The sequence below is a fragment of the Pelecanus crispus genome, chromosome 2 (assembly GCF_030463565.1).
Source record: "Pelecanus crispus isolate bPelCri1 chromosome 2, bPelCri1.pri, whole genome shotgun sequence".
Lineage (NCBI taxonomy): Eukaryota > Metazoa > Chordata > Aves > Pelecaniformes > Pelecanidae > Pelecanus > Pelecanus crispus.
Window position 1 is genome coordinate 85,949,349 of NC_134644.1, and position 19,595 is coordinate 85,968,943.

At 38.2% G+C, this 19,595-nt stretch overlaps 1 protein-coding gene across 4 annotated transcripts in view; it reads left to right on the top strand.

Moving 5' to 3' along the window:
* Positions 1-17,744, top strand: part of LOC104024921 (cadherin-9) — a 71,305-nt gene extending 53,561 nt beyond the window's left edge. For 2 of the 4 annotated variants that reach the window (XM_075706005.1, XM_075706006.1), the window contains 6 exons: positions 543-796; positions 2,101-2,237; positions 3,607-3,728; positions 12,811-12,928; positions 13,021-13,272; positions 17,257-17,744. In XM_075706005.1, coding sequence (XP_075562120.1) covers positions 543-796; positions 2,101-2,237; positions 3,607-3,728; positions 12,811-12,928; positions 13,021-13,272; positions 17,257-17,744 — 1,371 coding nt within the window. Of the gene's footprint in view, positions 1-542; positions 797-2,100; positions 2,238-3,549; positions 3,729-12,602; positions 12,627-12,810; positions 12,929-13,020; positions 13,273-17,256 lie in introns of all 4 variants that reach the window. The other 2 variants (XM_075706004.1, XM_075706003.1) reach the window with 2 other exon arrangements.
* Positions 17,745-19,595: the final 1,851 nt, after the last annotated feature.

A 19,595-nucleotide genomic window follows, 5' to 3' on the forward strand; every position in this document is an offset into this window, starting at 1 on the left:
AAATGTCACATAGATTGGAAATCAGACTTCATAGTTTCTCTTTTCACTCTGGAATATGGAGGCCAGGGACAAGTCTGGGTTGGTCCTGATGCAAAATAGGCAAAGGTAGATGGTAATGGGGGACGAGTAAGGAAAAAAGAAATAGGACAGAGAGTATTTAAGAGCTGGGATAATTGTTCTTGTTCCTACAAACGAGATGAGACAAATAAGACCTTTAGCAATTCCTGCTTGTGGATTGAGTCCAAGTTCCCTGTTTCTTTCTCTTTTTCTCTTTTTCTATAGATTGATGCCTCCTGGTTTCCCAGGAATCCAAACAAATAGTAGGCAGAGGGATCATAATTGCCTTGCTGCCCTATAATACTCCTTATTTTTCTTATACCTAGAACAAGCCCTAATATTTTCCATCTTCTCCAAGATGCATTAAATTTTAGAGGTTTTGCTCCTAAAAATGCCTACACTTCTAATTCAGCATTATAGAACTGACTTACATTTCTTGTAAAGTGACACAATTTCCTTTATTATTATTATTATTTGCTCCCCAGCATCTGGATTTTGAAAACAAGATGTTATACACCTTAAGAGTGGAAGCAACCAACACTCATCCTGATCCTCGTTTTCTTCAGCTGGGCCCATTCAAAGACACGGCTTTGGTCAAAATTTCTGTGGAAGACATAGATGAACCTCCAGTGTTCACAAGATCCTGGTATTTAATAGAGGTAGATGAAGATGCCAAGGAAGGAAGCATTATTGGGCAGGTTGTAGCCCAAGATCCAGATATAACAAAGAATGCAATAAAGTAAGCCATTACACAATTTAAAATTCTTTAGATGTGGATCAAGTCTCATGCACAAATTGTGATGAGAGTGCAATGCAATAGGGAGCCACTTGAGCAATGAAGCCCATAGGGGCTTCTGAAAAGTGTCAAGCAGAGAAATATCTATGGGAGCTAAGGCAAACACAGTTAACAGTGCAGGGTAAGCTTCTGAAGGACAGCCTATAGGCACCAGGTAAAAAGAAAGGAGAGGTCAGCGTTTAACTGGCATCATGCTCTAGTACTTTCACCAAACTGTTCACATGATTATGTTTTTATACCATGTTTCCAATGGCAAACTTAGGTAAAATACTCAAAAAGGTGTATTTCTACGCTCCCTGCTTGTTGATAGCAGTCAGCCTTCTGTACCTTCATGATCCCCTAGACATAACACTGTCTACCATGTTCCATAACTTAACTATTTAATGATCACATTATATTAAATAAGAAATGATTGCAAGAAAGTCATAACATTTAGAGGGAAGAGTTCAGTGCTGTGAAATTGTTGTAATTGTTAGCCATCTGCTATTATTATCTGCAGTGACAAACACAGCATTGAAATTTGTGTATTTACCATGCAACCTAATTTCTGCATTTCTGAACAAGCCTGTCATGTCCTGCAGCAGTACAGTTTGGGGTAGGAAGTGTGAGAAAATAAAATATTTTTAAGTAATCTATGTATACATTCTCTATTTAACCTGATAGTGACTGGCAACTACTAGATTAATTAAAAACACCTGTAAAATAAGTTTTTCCTTGGTTGGAAAGAACAAAGCAAAAGCAAGTGTCATAAAATAAGATTTTAAGAACTTCCATCTTAAACAACAACTAATCCAAAGTTTTTTCTGGTGTTTTTGATGGTCCTTGTGACATCTCAAAAATATCTTGTTACAAATTGATACTTAATTATACTTGCAATGTGTGTCCTTTGATGACTGAGTTCTCCAAGAAACAATTAATTTGCAAAAATATGATCTATGAATGTTCACTTTTAGTTTTCATTCCAGCATTCACTTTATAAGCTAAAAGGTAATTTCAAATATCAGTCTAACAAACTGCCCACATGAATAGTTTGCTTTTCATCCCACTCACTGGTCTTAAAAAGTTGTTTCTCAGTATTAGTAACATGCTGCACTCCTCAGGAAGCTGCAAGAAAGCTTAGGTTAATTGTAAAGAAAACACTCTTGATTAACCACAGTTAAAATCAGAAAACTTTTAGAGGTGGCTGTGAGCTAAACTAGAGACTGTAATAGGAGATAGTGATGCTCAGTCGTACTGTATCTTGACAGATACTCTGTGGATCGACACACTGACCTTGACAGAATATTCAACATCTATTCAGGAAATGGATCCTTATTCATCTCAAGGCCACTTGACCGGGAAGAAACTCCCTGGCATAACATCACTGTCATAGCAACTGAAATCAGTAAGTTGGAGATCATTTATCTTGGAAGAACATTAGAACTGAGAAAAGACTGAAATTCTACAGTATGATTTATCTTGTTTCATTAGTTTTGCCCTTATTCATATATTATCAATAGACAGTATCTTTAAATGCACATCTAAAAGTTCAGTTTATAACTTTAGGATTATCTTTGCCCATGTGTGAAAAGATAATTTGGAATGCTCAGGCTGAACAAAGCTGTGTGCAGTATCTATTAGAAAAGTTAACTGGTTCCCTGAGAATTCCCAGCAAATAATTTGGTGCAGGTGTGATGCACTGGCTTTATCCTAAGTTAAGTCTTTGGGAAAATCCTTGGAAAAAAAGATGTCCATGATGGACAAATAACACATTGTCAGAATGACCACTATAAACAGGGGAAGAAATTATTATTTACCTCAACTGTTTTAACTTATCTCAGGAAATGCCTCCATTTGAAGCCAAGGTTAGAGGAAATTCTTTCCCCTCATGTCTGAAGCAAACCCTGACCCAAGTCTTTCACCTGGATTCTTTACTATTCTGTTGGACGCTTTTAGATCTGGATGTCTCTTGCCTGCCTTTTCTTTCCAGCCAACTGATAACAGTCATCAGAGGGGAAACAGACATACTGATTTTAGGAAACAACTTTTCTCCCTTCCTCCATTCTCCCTATAGATTCCCCAGGAGTTTATGTGTTTAACAGTCTGGGAGTCGGGTCATATGGAGAGATTAATTATATTCCCATTTTCAGAAAGACTGATACCTTTTCCTTATAAATGCTTTTTCATTGTTTGGTCAAATATGGTCTCCATTTTCAATATGTGTACTGCGAGATTCATCTCCAGTGATAGCTTGACAACTTTGTGAAGACCAATTAATGGTAACATCTACATATATCCTTTTTTTGGTTTGTTTTTTACATTTTGGGGAGAAAGGACAACTTTGGGTTGGTATTATTTTTGTTGATGTTGTTGTTGACTGGCACTGTTTAACTGCTTTACTTCTTTGAAAAAGTAAATGTTCTTGACAGCTTGACCTCAGGAAACACCTTTTGCAATGAATCATTTACTGCACTGATGTATGGAATACAAGTCAGTAACAGCTCAGTGGCCTGTTTTTAATGCAAATCAATTTAAGTATATTTTCTATTATTTCAAAATACATATACTATAATAGAACAATTTGTTTTAAATATAAATAGGGCTTTTATGTATATGGAATGTATGTCAGTAGAAAATAAAATACAATTGTTTTAATATAATCAAGATAAATGAACATTTCTAATGTCTATTGGAAAAAATATATTAGATAATTTCAGGCCTTTTCATAGACTGTAAATCTTTGCATTGTAATATAAATAATTTTCTTGTTTCAGATAATCCTAAACAAAGTAGCCAGATACCTGTCTTCATCCGGATTTTAGACATAAATGATCATGCACCAGAATTTGCCAAATACTATGAAACATTTGTTTGTGAAAATGCAAAAGCAGGACAGGTAAACGAATACTTAAGTTACTGAAAAATCTGTAATGAGACTATCCTGGAATACCATCGTGAAAACAGCATATCTTAATTTGAACAACTGCAAGCCAACCCAGTCTCTTTATTCCCTACCTTCTACAGAAACTACCAGTTGATTCAAAAAAGGTTTGAGGAGATAAAAGATGCAGGATTTTACCCTAGTATAGTAACATAGCATATAATACAAAATTGTACTTTAGGATGGTTTTTCATTCCTAATATCAGAAAATATTTTTCATAATTAGTTATGCATAATGCTACAAAACTCTTTATACTGTTTGACAATTCCATTTCTTTCTGGATTTTTTTTCAAAGCCTTAGTTAATGTAGCCACACCTTCAAGTACACAAAGCGGGAAAATCTTTTATTATGCTTCAGTAAAGGAGACATGAAAAATAAACTTCTACAAAAATAAAAGATAATGCAACTGTTTCCATTGTAAGTTAAACTTCAGTTTGGAATTGTGTTGAATTTGGTCAAAGCTCATGTATATCCCTTTCTGAACTATCTCAGCAATTCTCTAATAATGTAAAAAGACAATAGCAAGATTTGTAGACAAAATAAAGTGATTAACTGGGAACTGAGAAATGAGGCAGACCAACAGAACTCAGAGACAGGATATTACAGAAAACTTTTAATATTACTGCCGCATCTATTTATGCTAATGCCAGTCAGCCTTTCAGTTTTAAATCCTTTGAAGAAAGATATATGTTTTGCTGATTTTTAATTCTGAAAGTATTTACCAAAGAACTGGATTTAGTAGCAGATTAGGTAACTTGAGACTGTCTTTCAAGCATGGGCCTAAGCCCAGCCATGAGCCTCTTCTCTAGACTGATGCATTTTTGAGTGGAAGAAAAAGCTTGAGATCATTACTTTCACTAGCACAAACATGAATGGGTTCCTACTCTAGTGGAGAGAGGCCAGGATGGAGACCTAAACTCAGCTTAGGTCTGTCCTTGTGTCTCACTAGTTTCATGCTGACATCATCCAACCAAAGCTGGCTGACTTCACAGAAAGTATGTGGGAAGGATCAGAATGTAGGATATTTTGTTTGTCCTTAGAGCACAGTGACCATATAACACTCAAAGGCTTTCAGGGCTGGGCAATATGGATACACGTCAGAACACATGCTCATATTTTACCCTGATCTCTGCCCAGTGTCATATTTAACAGATCTACAGGGGCTGCACTGAAAGTAGCATAGACAGTACCTGAGATGAGTCTAGAACTTCAAGTCCTGCAGAACTCTAGACAGAGCAAGAACATGCAATTTACCAGTTGCAATTCAAATGATGTTTTATGAATGGTTTAACAGACTAGGGGGGCGCGGGGAATAGAAGAGACCAAAGAAGGGAGAAAAAGAGGATACATGGATTGCTGGAGTTTGTGTTCAATTCTATTTATTTTTCATTCATTGCACCTAATACTGGAATTTAGGTAAGTGGGTTAGAGAGACAGAAGATAGTTTGAGTGAAATCACTTGGCTTTGAAGAGGTACTTGACCATTATTTTAATTTTTTTTCAAGAAATGACATAAATAGAGGAATATGCATATCAAAGGCAGTGATGAATTAAATTAAAACAGTGGAAGGAATTATTATATCAAAAAAATGAACAAGGAGCACCTTTCAAAACAACTGAGGTTTATGATCAGAACATTGTGTCTTAACCAGTGACATAAATTGTCACTTAAGAATACAGTTCAAGCCTTATAGAATGAGCAAAAATTCCCTAAACTTGTGGTTATTGTAACCTCATAGTTTTGTTTTATGATTTATAAGCTGTTCTTCCAGGTGGAATACATTCAAATAATTCTAGCCATTAATTTCAGACAGCCAGCATATGACCTAAATTCTGTCTGTGCAACAAAATCTCTTTGCACAAGATGAAACTGAGACAAATAAATCTTAAAATGTCAGTATAATGACTGATAACAAAGTGAGTCATGTACTTTAATTGCATAACACAAAGAAAGGTTCCAAAGCTTACAAATGAAGATTTCATTGAAATTAATCATGTGCAATTTTATCAGCAAACACAGGTTTTGTCATGTATTTGAACAAAGTTCAACCCAGGCATACTGCTTGTCACTTTCCTTAACCCAATTTCCATCTAGTCTAGCAAAATTGATGAAATATCCATTAATGTATAAAACTTCATTTCCCTTTCTGGTAAATTCTGTGGTTTTTTAACAACAGAGATGACAGAGGCTGAATAGATAGGCATACTGTTATTCAGACCTCCCTTCCATACAGCGTACTAATGTAGTTCCAGGAATTATTTTCCTTAATTGGAAAAATCCACAAACATACTAGAAAGACAGTGTGCATCAAGTGCAGCTGCAGAAGAATGAGAGATCCAGACTGTTCTTCTATTTGTTAAGAATTGGGTTCCTCAGGGATGTCATCTGAGTTCATATCTGGACATTTACATACAGTTGACTTAGTATTTCAGAAAAAAAATATTATCTTCAGTGCAGGAGACAACTTTTATCTTGGTGCCTAAAAATAGCAATGAATATAGAGATACACACTTGAATATTTTGGCCAAGGATGCTAAGTTCCAGATAACCTGTATTACTCATGTTTAGCAGTCCCCCTATAATACAATAAAGATATAGAATCATGTTGTGTTCATTTAGTACTACTCTACCTTATTTTAGAGATCACCTAAAGCAGCTGTCTTATTAGAACCATTATTGCTTCTCGACACATCACAGCAGTGCTTCTACCTTTGGTTCCCATAGCAGGAGAGACAGATTGAGAACATAAATATATTCTGTTAATTTTTTTTTTTCTTTTTAATCGGGCCCAGCTATTAATCACATTGCTCTCTAAATCTCAGTTGCATCAGGAAGCAGTCAGAATGATCAAATATTGCTCTCTGCTGCCAAGTGACATTATTCATTCTCAACATCAGCAGATATTAGAGGTTGCATTCATTGTGTTTTTCAGATAGCCTTAGGAGGGTCAGAGGAAAGAAAATCCTAGAGTCTCTCCTCCTCCCCTGCCACTCTTTTGTCTCCAACCAACAATGGTATGACTGGGGAGAAACATTATCACTAAAGGTGCATAAACAACTACGTTCATTAGGCTGGAACAGACTTGTCACCATGTGAGTCCTGTTCCACTGGCTAATACACAGGCTAAAGAAAAATATGATGCAGCCTTCCTCTTGCACAATTCAGAAATCCCTAATCCTTTGATTATCCTGAGCCCCAGGGACTGTTGTGGGGAAGGCTCTGGTACAAGATATCTCATGCCCTAGTCATGGGAATTAATTGGGTCTTTTTAGCTGGATTAGAGGATGAGTCCTCTCCATGGAAACCAGGAAGATTTACTTGAAAAGGAGAGTGATTTAACTGAACAATTTGCTAGCAACAATTTAGCTAATTTCAACACCCATCAATAATAATATTTAAGAAAATAACCTGGGTCACTTTTTTTTGCACTGATGCTATATTCTTTCCTGCCATTTAGGGGCTCTCAGACACCAGAACAGAGAAAGAGTTTGTTTCCTCTTTCAGAAAGCTGGCAGATTTTTCTTTTCATTAGTCTCCATTCCACCCTCCCCGGCCTTTTTCAGGTGGAGCAGACAGAGATCACGTTTTTCATGAGGCCATTGTTAATTATCAGTCACAAGTTGTTTCTACATTGTAGCTGCCTTCTGTAGGTAGACACCTATTGGCTTGATTTGGTGAGAGACCCATGCTAACAGTTTCTCTCTCTTTTGAAGTAAGAATTGGAGTTCAAGGGAGAACTTTCCAACTTCCGATAAGCATTCAGTCCTGCTTTAAAACTGCCAACACATTTGTGGAACAGAGCCAAAACTTGAAAACCAAACTGTTTTGCATTGCCAAACATGAAGCTTTGTTAAGTGGCAGGCATTTTAGAATATTTCTTAAGACATAAAGCATCAAGATCAAAGGGCTATTCAAGCTTACACACACGAGGGATGTTGCTTTCTGGAGCTAACACCATACAGGTGTATAGGCTAGAATTGTGCCTGAATACATGTGATCACTCAAGCTGCAAAATGACAAGATGGGCATCCACTGACAGCTGGATTGGTGTTGAAACACTTCTGTGTGGGAACACTTGAACTATATTATTACTTCACTCCTAGAGAAATGTAGCCACTTTGAAATGTTCTACAAAATCTTCACCCCACCCACTTACACTGTGCTGTGTTATTAATACATTCAAGATTAGTTAGTGATTAGCCCTACCAGATTGTACAGGCAGGAAAACGGGCAAGAGAAAGAAAGGACAGGAGGCACACAAAGTGCTCTTTCACCATTCCCCCATAGCATTTGCACACTACTACGTTCTTGATGATTGTCAAAAGCACAGTCTCTCTCACAATATGTTTTTTCATAGTTTATTGCATATAAAGTGGTGAGACCTTTCCAGATTCCGTGAGAAATATTTGCAGCACAAAATAAGTTTAATAAATTTCAAGAATGACAAAGCCAGTGCTCCAAGATCCAGGATTTGTTCTGTTCTCTCATATTCCACTTCTGAAAAAAGTGTCAGACAAGAACAAACAGCAAAATGTCCCAAACATTCCCTTCTCAAGTGGCTAGTGATATTTTTAAGCCTTATCTCAGAAACATCTGAAAGTAGATAAATGACATTTGAGAAATTTCTCTGTTGTACAATATCCAGGAGCATAATATAATAAGAACAATAACCCAAATGATTCAAGTGGATTGAAGGCCTACCCCTTTGCATATCTATAATCCCATACAAGAAACAATAAAGTTCAGCAGCTGTTACCGTATCTCTAGCTTAACAATGTCTGTCTCCACTGGTCTTACTTCTCTGAGATTGGATGTACAATTTTTATGCTATATGACAATTACATTGTTTTAAAACTTCAAAAAGGCACTGTCTATAACAGCAGACCATCTTTAAATTCCTATGAAAGTGACATTATTTTTTACTTCTTTATTTATAGTGAATTTTAAAAGAAGGAATTTTGAAAAAGAGGTTTAAAAATACAATAGCCACAACCAATATGTTGTTATTTTGAAATTCTATTTGTCTGAAATTTTGGCTTATTAGTAGAAATTTTAAAACAGAAAATATATTTCATCTGTCCACCCATAGACCTCATCTTGTTCAGCTTTCTTCAATGAACCTTTCAAGAATCTGTCTGAAGCACATTGCTGCATTTTTAAAGTGTGTACCCTGGAGCCAATGTGCAACTGTGGTTTATTCGCATGACATGCCAAGCCAGCACAGGCAGAAAAGCCCATCTAAAAAGTGGCTGGCTGGTGCTGACCTCTATACTGTTAAAGATGCACTAGTAGCTTAACGTTTGCTCTAATGATTCCTATATTCCTTTTAGAGGCAGTCCCAAGGCTGGGCCCACGACCCAAGTCTGCTACTTGTGCAGCTCTTTGTGTCCAAAAATGCAGCCTTAGGAACAGTAAGGGCATGCTCTGAAGTACACAGGGACCCTTGTTATTTCAGAATGCCCCCAACTAGCTTTTACTCACTTTCTGCCTTTAAAACAGCTTGGAAAAAACTGGAGAGCAGGCTACGTCTAGGGATGTACCAGATATACGTAAGGAATCTGTTACTAGCCAGTATATTCATCCCCAATCACTTTTTCAGAGATGAGTATGAATAGCTATAAAATAGGCTGAACATAAACTACAATCACAATTTTGACTGTGGTGTAAGTCATGGCCTTAAAAACATAGTATCCAGGAGGGAAAAAAACCCCACAAAACAGTATTATAGTTGAACCATTTCCACGTTTGAAAAAATTATGCCAATGGGAAATAGATCCAAACCCTTTAATAGAGTCTCTGGCTTCATCATGAAAGAAATTCTTCAAGAAATTTTTCCAGTGGGAATAATTCCTCATTCACAACTCATCTTACATTGTCAAGCTGCTACAACCACTTTGTCCTGTGTGTAAAAAAGAAAACTTTACGCCAATGCCCAAGTTTAAATTTTCAGTACCCTCAAAGACAAGTGACCCCTAAAAACTTGAATTTACCAAATAAGACCCACTCAAGAGTATGAGACTGTTTCTTTAAACACACATAAGTCCACATGCACATGCACACACAACCCTCAAAATAGTGACAATAATGCTGTATTTTCCAAATTGTGCTCTTTTGCATGGGAAACTATGGAAGAAAGAAAAAAGTGGGAATCCTTTTTACCTTCTCTAAGTCTGACATGCTTGAAACATATTGGAGTAAAAGTCATTGAATGTCCATAAGTGTTTCAAAACAGAAGAATACATTTCCAACATGAAATTACAAAATGTACATGAAACAGTACTAAGTTTTTTCATAGAGCTGTGATACTTAAAATAAAAATAACCACATCTCTTTCATTTCAGCAGTGATTATCATGAACATCATTCTCTTCTATTTACAGCTGTATAACTGAAAAAAACCCTTAATTAGATAACATTTCTAATTTCCTTTCACCTATTCATCATTTAGAAAAATTCACCTGCAGTCATCCTTTCTCATTGTTCTTTTATTCTCCCATCTTTCCTGGTGGAAGAACAGCTGGTTCTCAATTTATGCAGCCAATACTTAGAGCAGGTAATAAGGTTTTTTTTTTAATTTTATTTTTCTTCAGCCTTGCCCTCAACAATAAGTTTTCAATGTAATTAGGTTCCTCTATGCCTGGCACAATCGTCCTCCTCCATGTGATTTGCACATGAAGGAAATCAAATCCAGATCCTACAAACATCCCACTGATTACATCTCAAAAAGCCCCAAGATACTCAACTGCAATTTCTGGTAGCTATTATATCAGGATATTTTCTCCTTGAGTTTTTCAGCAAGCAATTGTGCAAATATTATAACTTATTCTCTCTCTTCTTTCTGGTACTTTTACAATTTTTCTGTCTTTTCAAACTTGTAAAAATGTGAGAGGAAAATTTTCTCATTTCAATTTGGTATTTTAGTGCTATCAGAAGGGTGGGTTTTTTGGTAGCAACATTACTTTTTTGCATTAAACAATGCAAAATTAAAATTAAGCACCATCCTGGTCTTGCTCTCAGTATTGCCACTCTCAGAAGCAGATTATGGCAAAAAGAAAAGCAATGGGACATTGGAAAAATGTTGGCATAATCAGAGACTTGGCAACATACTGAACAGGCTACTTTGCCATAAACAGGTATTTGGCTAATCTTGGGAAACAGATAAAACTTAAAAAAAATTCTAAAGAGTAATGATGATCAAATGCTTTAAAAGTGAAGAGACCTTAATATGTAGTTATTATTCTAATCACACTTAGAAGAACTGCATAATCCTGCCTTCAGCATAGTCACAACCTCTTGTACAAGGCTGATGTTCACAAATTACCTTTCAAGTTCCTCCATATGCCTCAAAAATAAAAAGAAAATAATAAATAAAGAATCTTGTAGTTGTTTTAGAAGGAGCTGCTAGGAAGTGAATGAGCAAAACTCAGACTTTCTCCGTTTTTTTTATTACAACTTAATATTATTAGCTGTAATAAAAGTATCTCAAAATTAACTAGAAAAAATGGGCAAATACTCATTGTGCAGTACAGCACCAGCAGCTGCAGGTGTCTGAATGATACAGTAAGAAAAACACTTTAGTATTTTTGGTAGCCCTATAATTATGTTTGTCTAATACAGTGTTCCATCCTGAGGGATGCTAAATACCCTCCAAAATTTAACTGTATCCTCAAGTCCCACTCAAGCTGATGTTCAGAGAAAGTACACAAGAAAAAGCCATTCCTTACTTGATTGCTGTAAAGCTTAAAAATCGTATCAGCTTTACTTGTCAATTACTGTATTTCTTGAAGAAGTCATGCTGTACTTTCCCTGGAAATATCAGAAAAAGAAGCCGCAGAGTGTCTTTGATAACAAGTGGCTTTGATGTCTGTGGGATTTCAGGACACCCTACCTACTGGAAACACTTGAAAACCTTAAGACAGGCATTGGCTCCCTCATGGCTTTGAAAGAAACAAGTCTGACTGCTGAGCTCTTTCTGCATTTAAGTTTAGGTGCCATAGGAACTCGCCTGTACTGAGTTGCAGCATCCTCAGTTGAAGGTTACTCCCATTCTCATGCCATCAAGCTTTGTCATCTTGTGATTGAACTCAAACATGCCCTTGCAAGCCAAGGTGGAGTATGGGTCACTCTCCAGTGCGATACCCACTAGGGAGTGCAAAGGACATAGCAGTCATTCATACAGCTCACTAGAGTTACTATGACTCATGCAACCAGGCATGGTGTTAATTATTGCAAGTCATTTCACAAACCACAGCTATTCCCAGGTAGCTTTTCCTTCCTCAGTTCTGCAGCTGTTTTCCTTAACCTCTATCTATCAGTCTAGCAGCACACAGAAAAAGAGTCAAATTGCTATCATATATGTGTGTCTATATATACATGAGTACACACATTTGGACATGTTTTGATGCAACAGAAAAGCCTGTGCAATCCAGAGGTACTGCTGAAGCCTCCCTTTTTTTTAGTCCACTCTACTCTGACCCTGTGCTGGCACTATTATCACTCCCTACCAGCTGGGCTTCAGTGGCCTTGTTAGGGCAGCTATAGAACTCCATAGGCAGAAATTTCAATTTAGGAGGGAGTAAAGCATCTCTTTTTATTACCTCAGGAGAACCAAGCATCTTGCCAGTGCAGTACTCCAATTTATTGCCAGGAGCAGATGAGGTGGACTGGGGATTAGACCCACTTAACAACTGGTTTACACACTACTCTGTGTCATTGCTAGATGAGGCCACAGGAGGTTTATAGTTTATTTAGAAGGGCAATTGTTTCTATATCAATGCAAGATACTGAGTGCAAATCAAAGCACACACTGTCTTTCAGTGACAACCAGCCCCTTTTTCATCCTCCATTATGTGTTTAAACAATAAAAAACAATCTGCTTACTGTAACCTCTCCTGTGTTTATGTCCTATTCGGCATAGGACATCAGTTTGTGTCTTTAGATAGAGATTCATTGGATTTTTACTGTACATGAAAAGCAGAGACCTTATTTCAAACACAAGATTTCTAAAATAGCATGAAATACTGTTTTCTTTATAGCTGATACAGACTGTGAGTGCAGTTGACAAAGATGAGCCTCCTCAAGGACACAAATTTTTCTTTGAGTTGGTGCCAGAATTTGCTGTTCATCCAAACTTCTCCATTGTAGACAATAAAGGTAACTGCTGACCAGTACCATCCCACCCCCCATCCCCATACCACATAAAACTCCATCCAGCAATATTTATTTATTCTGCTTTTCCATTCTAGATAACACAGCAGGAATTATGACTAGAAGAAATGGATACAGCCGTAGTAAGATGAGTACCTATCTCCTGCCAATCATAATATTTGACAATGACTACCCGATCCAGAGCAGCACCGGCACGCTGACCATTCGAGTGTGTGCCTGTGACAGCTGGGGGAACATGCAGTCCTGCAACGCTGAGGCCTTGCTCCTCCCTGCTGGCCTCAGCACAGGGGCACTGGTTGCCATTCTCCTCTGCATCATTATCCTGCTAGGCAAGTACCTGTGATGAGATGTTTAATTGACTAGGCAAAGGTCTGGTCACTTCTAGACCACTGATATTCTTCAACTTCTTATTCACATGACCCTGCAGAACAATATTTCATATCTGATGTGGTGGGGTTTTTTACCAACTGTTTTCTAAGATGGAAAAGGAGGTGAGAGAGTGGGAGAGGGTGCTACTATGGGCTGTTTGTCATCATTACTATTCAGAGGAATGTGCGAAAAGAATGAGACTATCATCAGTGTTATTTAGATGAAATAAATTTGAAAACCTATGGTCAGTTGTAGATACAGTGCTCATTTGAGTAATGTTTTATGTTATAAACAGAACTTCATGTAGATCCAGGAATTTAAAATCATACTGCTGAAGCTGAGTGATAAGTTTCTCAGTGATTAAAAAATTATCAATTATACTAGCTGTTGAATCATAAATCATAGAATCATAGAATCATTTAGGTTGGAAAAGACCTTTAAGATCATCCAGTCCAACCATTAACCTAACATTACCAAGTCCACACTAAAACAATCAAGGGTAGACTAGACTAAACCATGTCCCAAAGTGCCACGTCTACCTGTTTTCTGAACACTTCCAAGGATGGTGACTCCATCACCTCTCTGGGCAGCCTGTTCCAATTCTTGCCTACCCTTGCCATGAAGAATTTTTCCTAATATCCAATCTAAACCTCCCCTGGTGCAGCTTGAGGCCATTTCCTCTCGTCCTATCGCTAACTACTTGGCAGAAGAGACCAACACCCACCTCACTACAACCTCCTTTCAGGGAGTTGTAGAGAGCGATAAGGTCTCCCCTCAGCCTCCTCTTCTCTAGGCTAAACAACCCCAGTTCCCTCAGCCGCTCCTCATAAGGCCTGTGCTCCAGACCCTTCACCAGCTTCGTTGCCCTTCTCTGGACACGCTCCAGCACCTCAATGTCTTTCTTGTAGTGAGGGGCCCAAAACTGGACACAGTATTCCAGGTGCGGCCTCACCAGCGCCATGTACAGGGGGACAATCACCTCCCTGCTCCTGCTGGCCACACTATTCCTGATACAAGCCAGGATGCTGTTGGCCTTCTTGGCCACCTGGGCACACTGCTGGCTCATGTTCAACTGGCTGCCAACCAGCACCCCCAGGTCCTTTTCAGCCAGGCAGCTTTCCAGCCACTCTTCCCCAAGCCTGTAGTGTTGCATGGGGTTGTTGTGACCCAAGTGCAGGACCCGGCACTTGGCCTTGTTGAACCTCATACAGTTGGCCTCGGCCCATCGGTCCAGCCTGTCCAGGTCCCTCTGCAGGGCCATCCTACCCTCCAGCAGATCGACACTCCCGCCCAGTTTGGTGTCATCTGCAAACTTACTGAGGGTGCACTCTATCCCCTCATCCAGATCATTGATAAAGATATTAAACAAGGCTGGCCCCAAAACGGAGCCCTGGGGAACACTGCTCATAACCAGCTGCCAACTGGGCTTAACTCCATTCACCACTACTCTCTGGGCTCAGCCACTCAACCAGTTTTTTATCCAGTGAAGACTACGCCCATCCAAGTCATGAGCTGCCAGCTTCCTTAGGAGAATGCTATGGGAGACTGTGTCAAAGGCTTTGCTAAAGTCCAGGTAAATGACGTCCACAGCCTTTCCTTCCCCCACCACGTGGGTCACCAGGCCATAGAAGGAGATCAGCTTGGTCAAGCAGGACCTGCCTTTCATGAACCCATGCTGGCTGGGCCCGATCCCCTGGTTGACCTGCACTTGCCTGTTGAGCACACTCAATATGAACCGCTCCATAATCTTTCCCGGCACCAAGGTCAGACTAACAGGCCTGTAGTTCCCCGGGTCCTCCTTCCGGCCCTTCTTGTAGATGGGCATCACATTGGAAGCCTCCAGTCATCAGGGACCTCCCCTGTTAACCAGGACTGCTGATAGATGATGGAAAGTGGCTTGGAAAGATGATTTTCTAATAATTTTGAATTATTTGTAATTTTTATTGATTTGTAATTATTATACTCAGGAAGTACTTAGCTCAAAAGCATAGAAGGAAAACGTTCAGTTCCTCAGAAGTGGTAGTGAGAGCAACTGATTATACAAAGTGTGACCGTTGGATGGGTTGTTGGAGATCAGAAGCATTAGAAAGATGAGGTGATATATGAAGAAACTAGAATAAATGCTAGCTCATAATCTAGTGTTCAGAACATAAAAACTGCAACTTGCCTGTTTTTCTTACCAGAGAAGTGCTTTCTTCAAAGTGCCATCATCTCTGCTTTCCAGTTAAACTTTGTGGAAAACCTCTTTCCCTTTCCACCTGTCCTAGCAAACACAGCTTGCCAAGGGGACAGTGACAGGCTTACAGGTGTCAGTTTATATAATTCTAAGGAGATCACTTCTTTTTCGTTTTTTAAACTGGATTCAAGCTATCTCCGGCAAATATTCAGAGGACCACAGAGGTTGTTAGGAGAGGGGCAATATGTAGAAACTATATCTGTGCTGTTGGGCATAGGTAGGGGAGGGTACTTGAGCTCTGACAAACTGATTGTCCATACTGTTTAGGTTCAAGCATCACCGCTGGCCTGGTTTCAGCATGAGCCAGCTTGGAATCCCCAGAATGTTGCCCAGGCACAGTCTGAGCAGCAGAACTTGCAGGGCACCACTTGCAGCAGACAATTATGGTTCAAACTCTGCTAGATCTTGCTCTCTACCTTGTTCACCATGTCAACAGGCTCTGCGTCTTCAAAGCCACCCTTCATGCCCAAACATAGAGCATGAAATTTGTACCATGAAACATGTACCCTTACTTGCTCAGTATGAAAACATCCCTCTGATCAGCTGCAATGCTTTAGTACAGAAACACTGAACTAAAAACAAAAAACAAAGTGAGCATTAGGACCACGGTGATAGCACCTAAGACTCAGAACAGGCTCAGGGACCAGTGCTGTGCAAAACAAGCGTGATCACTTTGTGTCTCTGGGCCCTAGCATCAGTGCTCTACTTAGCACTACAGACATAGCTGAAGCCAGAGTAGCATAAGGCTGAAGAACATCTAAACAGAATTGTTAGTCTACAACTGGTGTTGTTCTTGGCACCTGATTTAATTGTTCAACAAGATGTTTAGGGTAGTAGACTGGTGTCATGATGCCCAAAATAGGAAAGACATATTAAGTACCCGGCTGTGAAAGACACTTCTTCATAACAACCTTTTAGTGGTCTGCCCTACTCTTGTATATGAAATTCTTAAACTTAATTAAGTGGGCTATTACTTGTCTAGCATAATGAAAACTTGAAAAGAATGGCTCCTGTACAGATACAATACTGCAAACAAAACAGAATAGAACAGAACAGCCTTTACATTCACAGCATTGTACCGTGGCATGTGGATGATCTCGGTTTCCCTGTCCCTACCCACAGCATGTGGTCTTCCCTTTTATTCAGCAGTACTCAAGTCATCCCAAGTAAAAACTTTGCTCCTAAGACTCAACAAAAGTACTCAGCATTGCTGTAATGCGTGGTTCGGCAACCACTGTTATGCTTCATTGACAGATGATCTTGTTGGCCTCTCCTATTTACTCCAGCTACTGGAGCTAGGGTCAGATTTTTAAATGCATTTAAGAATTGAATTCCTACTGAAATCAGTATAATTTAGGCATCAAAATATATTTACAAATCTTAACTTCATTTTTTCATCTCCCTCTGTAGAGGTTCATTTTTGTGTCAATCCTTACCTCTCCAAAAGGAAGAGTTACTCAATATCTTAAACTAGGGAGATCATGTTTTTAAAAAGAAACATTTAGTAGCAAAGATTGGATTTCAATTCTTGCAGTCATTGAAGCCAAAAATAGTTTTGTCAATAATATTGATAGCTGAAGGTCTTCAGGTTCTTAAAATCCCATCCCAGCCTTAAAACTTTTTCAGTTCAACAGATAATACAAAATATTTGCTCATTTATTTAATTTCTGACTACCCACTTCTTCATTCATCTTTTGTTTCCTTTCAGTATTAGTTGTCTTGTTTACGGCTCTCAAGAGACAGAGGAAGAAAGAACCCTTGATCATCTCAAAGGATGATGTTCGGGACAACATTGTGACCTACAATGATGAAGGAGGTGGGGAAGAAGACACACAGGCTTTTGACATTGGCACACTGAGAAATCCAGAAGCAAGGGAGGAAAGTAAGATGAGAAGAGATGTTATCCCAGAAACTATATTTCAGATAAGACGGACTGCACCTCTTTGGGAAAACATTGATGTCCAAGATTTTATTCACAGAAGATTAAAGGAAAATGATTTAGACCCAGCTGCCCCTCCTTATGACTCACTAGCAACATATGCCTATGAAGGAAATGATTCCATAGCAAATTCACTCAGCTCCCTGGAATCGCTTACCATGGAGGACAACCAAGACTATGATTACCTCAGTGACTGGGGACCTCGGTTTAAAAAACTAGCAGATATGTATGGTGGAGAGGACAGTGATCGAGACTGAGAAAGTAATCTGTGACCTGGTCAGTGTTAGTGGAATTCATGTCTATGTTACTAGATAAAGTGGCCTACTCTCTCTTACTTGGGAATAAAAAACTTACAAAAAATAGGTGTTGTCTTAGTAAGGGTTAGCTTAATCAATAAGTCAACGTGAATGAATATGAATGATTTAGATTTTAAAAAATCTATAATTCACCCTCTCTGCCTAGAAACCTCTGATGAAAGGTTTTCATTGACAATGTAAAGACAATAAAAGGCTTTTTGTGCCTTTAATAATGAGATGGAAACAATTTTTTTTAATTGCTTTGCATTACCTTTCCTACTAGCTGGGACAGTGTGCACCCGCATTGTAACATAATCTTAAAAATATACTTTAAAAAAGGTTAATATTACTGCCATATTTATTGAGTTAAAGAATGTCTGTGTCTTGATTCATCATGATATTTTTATATATGTATATTTATATTTTTGTATTTTTATTAAATAAATTAGTATTTATAAAAACACTACTTAATCATGTACTTTGTTAATCATAATGACCTGTCCAAACTTTCTGAACAAAGGAAACTGCGTGTTGTGCAATACTTAATTTTTGAATGCATCTTCTTATATTGGATTAGTGGTTGAAATGTACTGTGCAAGAAAAATATGGAGAGAGTGCTCTGTAATGGGAATGCAGTGTAGAAAAAAAGAAAAATTATTTTGAAAAAGTGATTATAAATAAATGCAGTCTGACTTGCAATGTGTATTAATATACGGCATAATAATATAGTTTCATTGTGAAACTCACCCCCACATACCTTTTCATATGAACAGGTGACCAGTGAGAGGATTTAACAGATATATGCCTGGGGATTTAAGGAACCAAGAAGGTTTATTCTGGTAAATATGAAAACAATTTTATAATACGCCTTTTAAAAAATCGGAATAATTAAACAAACATCAATAATGAAAGGAAGGGTTTTGTATTCTAATCTTATTTTTAGGTTTTGAGGCAATTAGGGAAATCAGACGTTACTAATAGCTTCCTTTTAAATCAAGGTGAGCCAAGCAATAAAAACTAAGTCCGACTAATATTTTATTAAAGGTGTTAGAGTTCTCTTCCTTCAAAGAAGTGTGTACGTTTGCATATTTTCTAAAGCGTAAATGATAATCTTCAAGTACATGTTTGTGTTTAAAATCTATTTGCTGGATGAGCTTTTATACAATGCACTTTTTTTCCACAATACAGGATAGAAGGAATTTACCTGTATCACATGTGATCTGAGAGTTGCAAGGTTTATCCACATGTGTTTAAACAAAGAAAAATAAAAAATCTCAAATGTATGAAAAAGAATCAAACATGTCAATGATACAGGATGTACACTATCCATAGCATTTCCATTTTTAGTATCAACTTGAGGGAAAACCAAGTGCATGTAGTCCAAAATAATAATGTTTTAAGGTTTTCTCTAGATTTCTTAGTTATTTTTCGTATCTTTCCAGTAAGAAACTTAAGATACACATTGGCAATGTAATGTGGACTACTGAAGCACTCATCTCTTACCAAGAAGGTAATAAAGAGGCTACATGCAAGGTCACTTCTCCCAGGCATAGGAACACTCTCCTGCCTAATCTCCTCTCTACTATGTTGACTTTCAGATTCTTTCTCAAAAATATCTCATTACTATTATTTATTTTATCCCTCTACCATACTATTCTGCCAGTCCCAAGGATGCATCTCAAGTTTTCTGACACTTTTTCCAGGAGGGGGGCATGCATGTGTCAGGGGATTGGAGGGTCCAAACAAGCACCTGGACAGCTCACTGTGAGCTGCGTGTCAGGCCTGCAACACCATGTTGCAAGCAAAAAACTT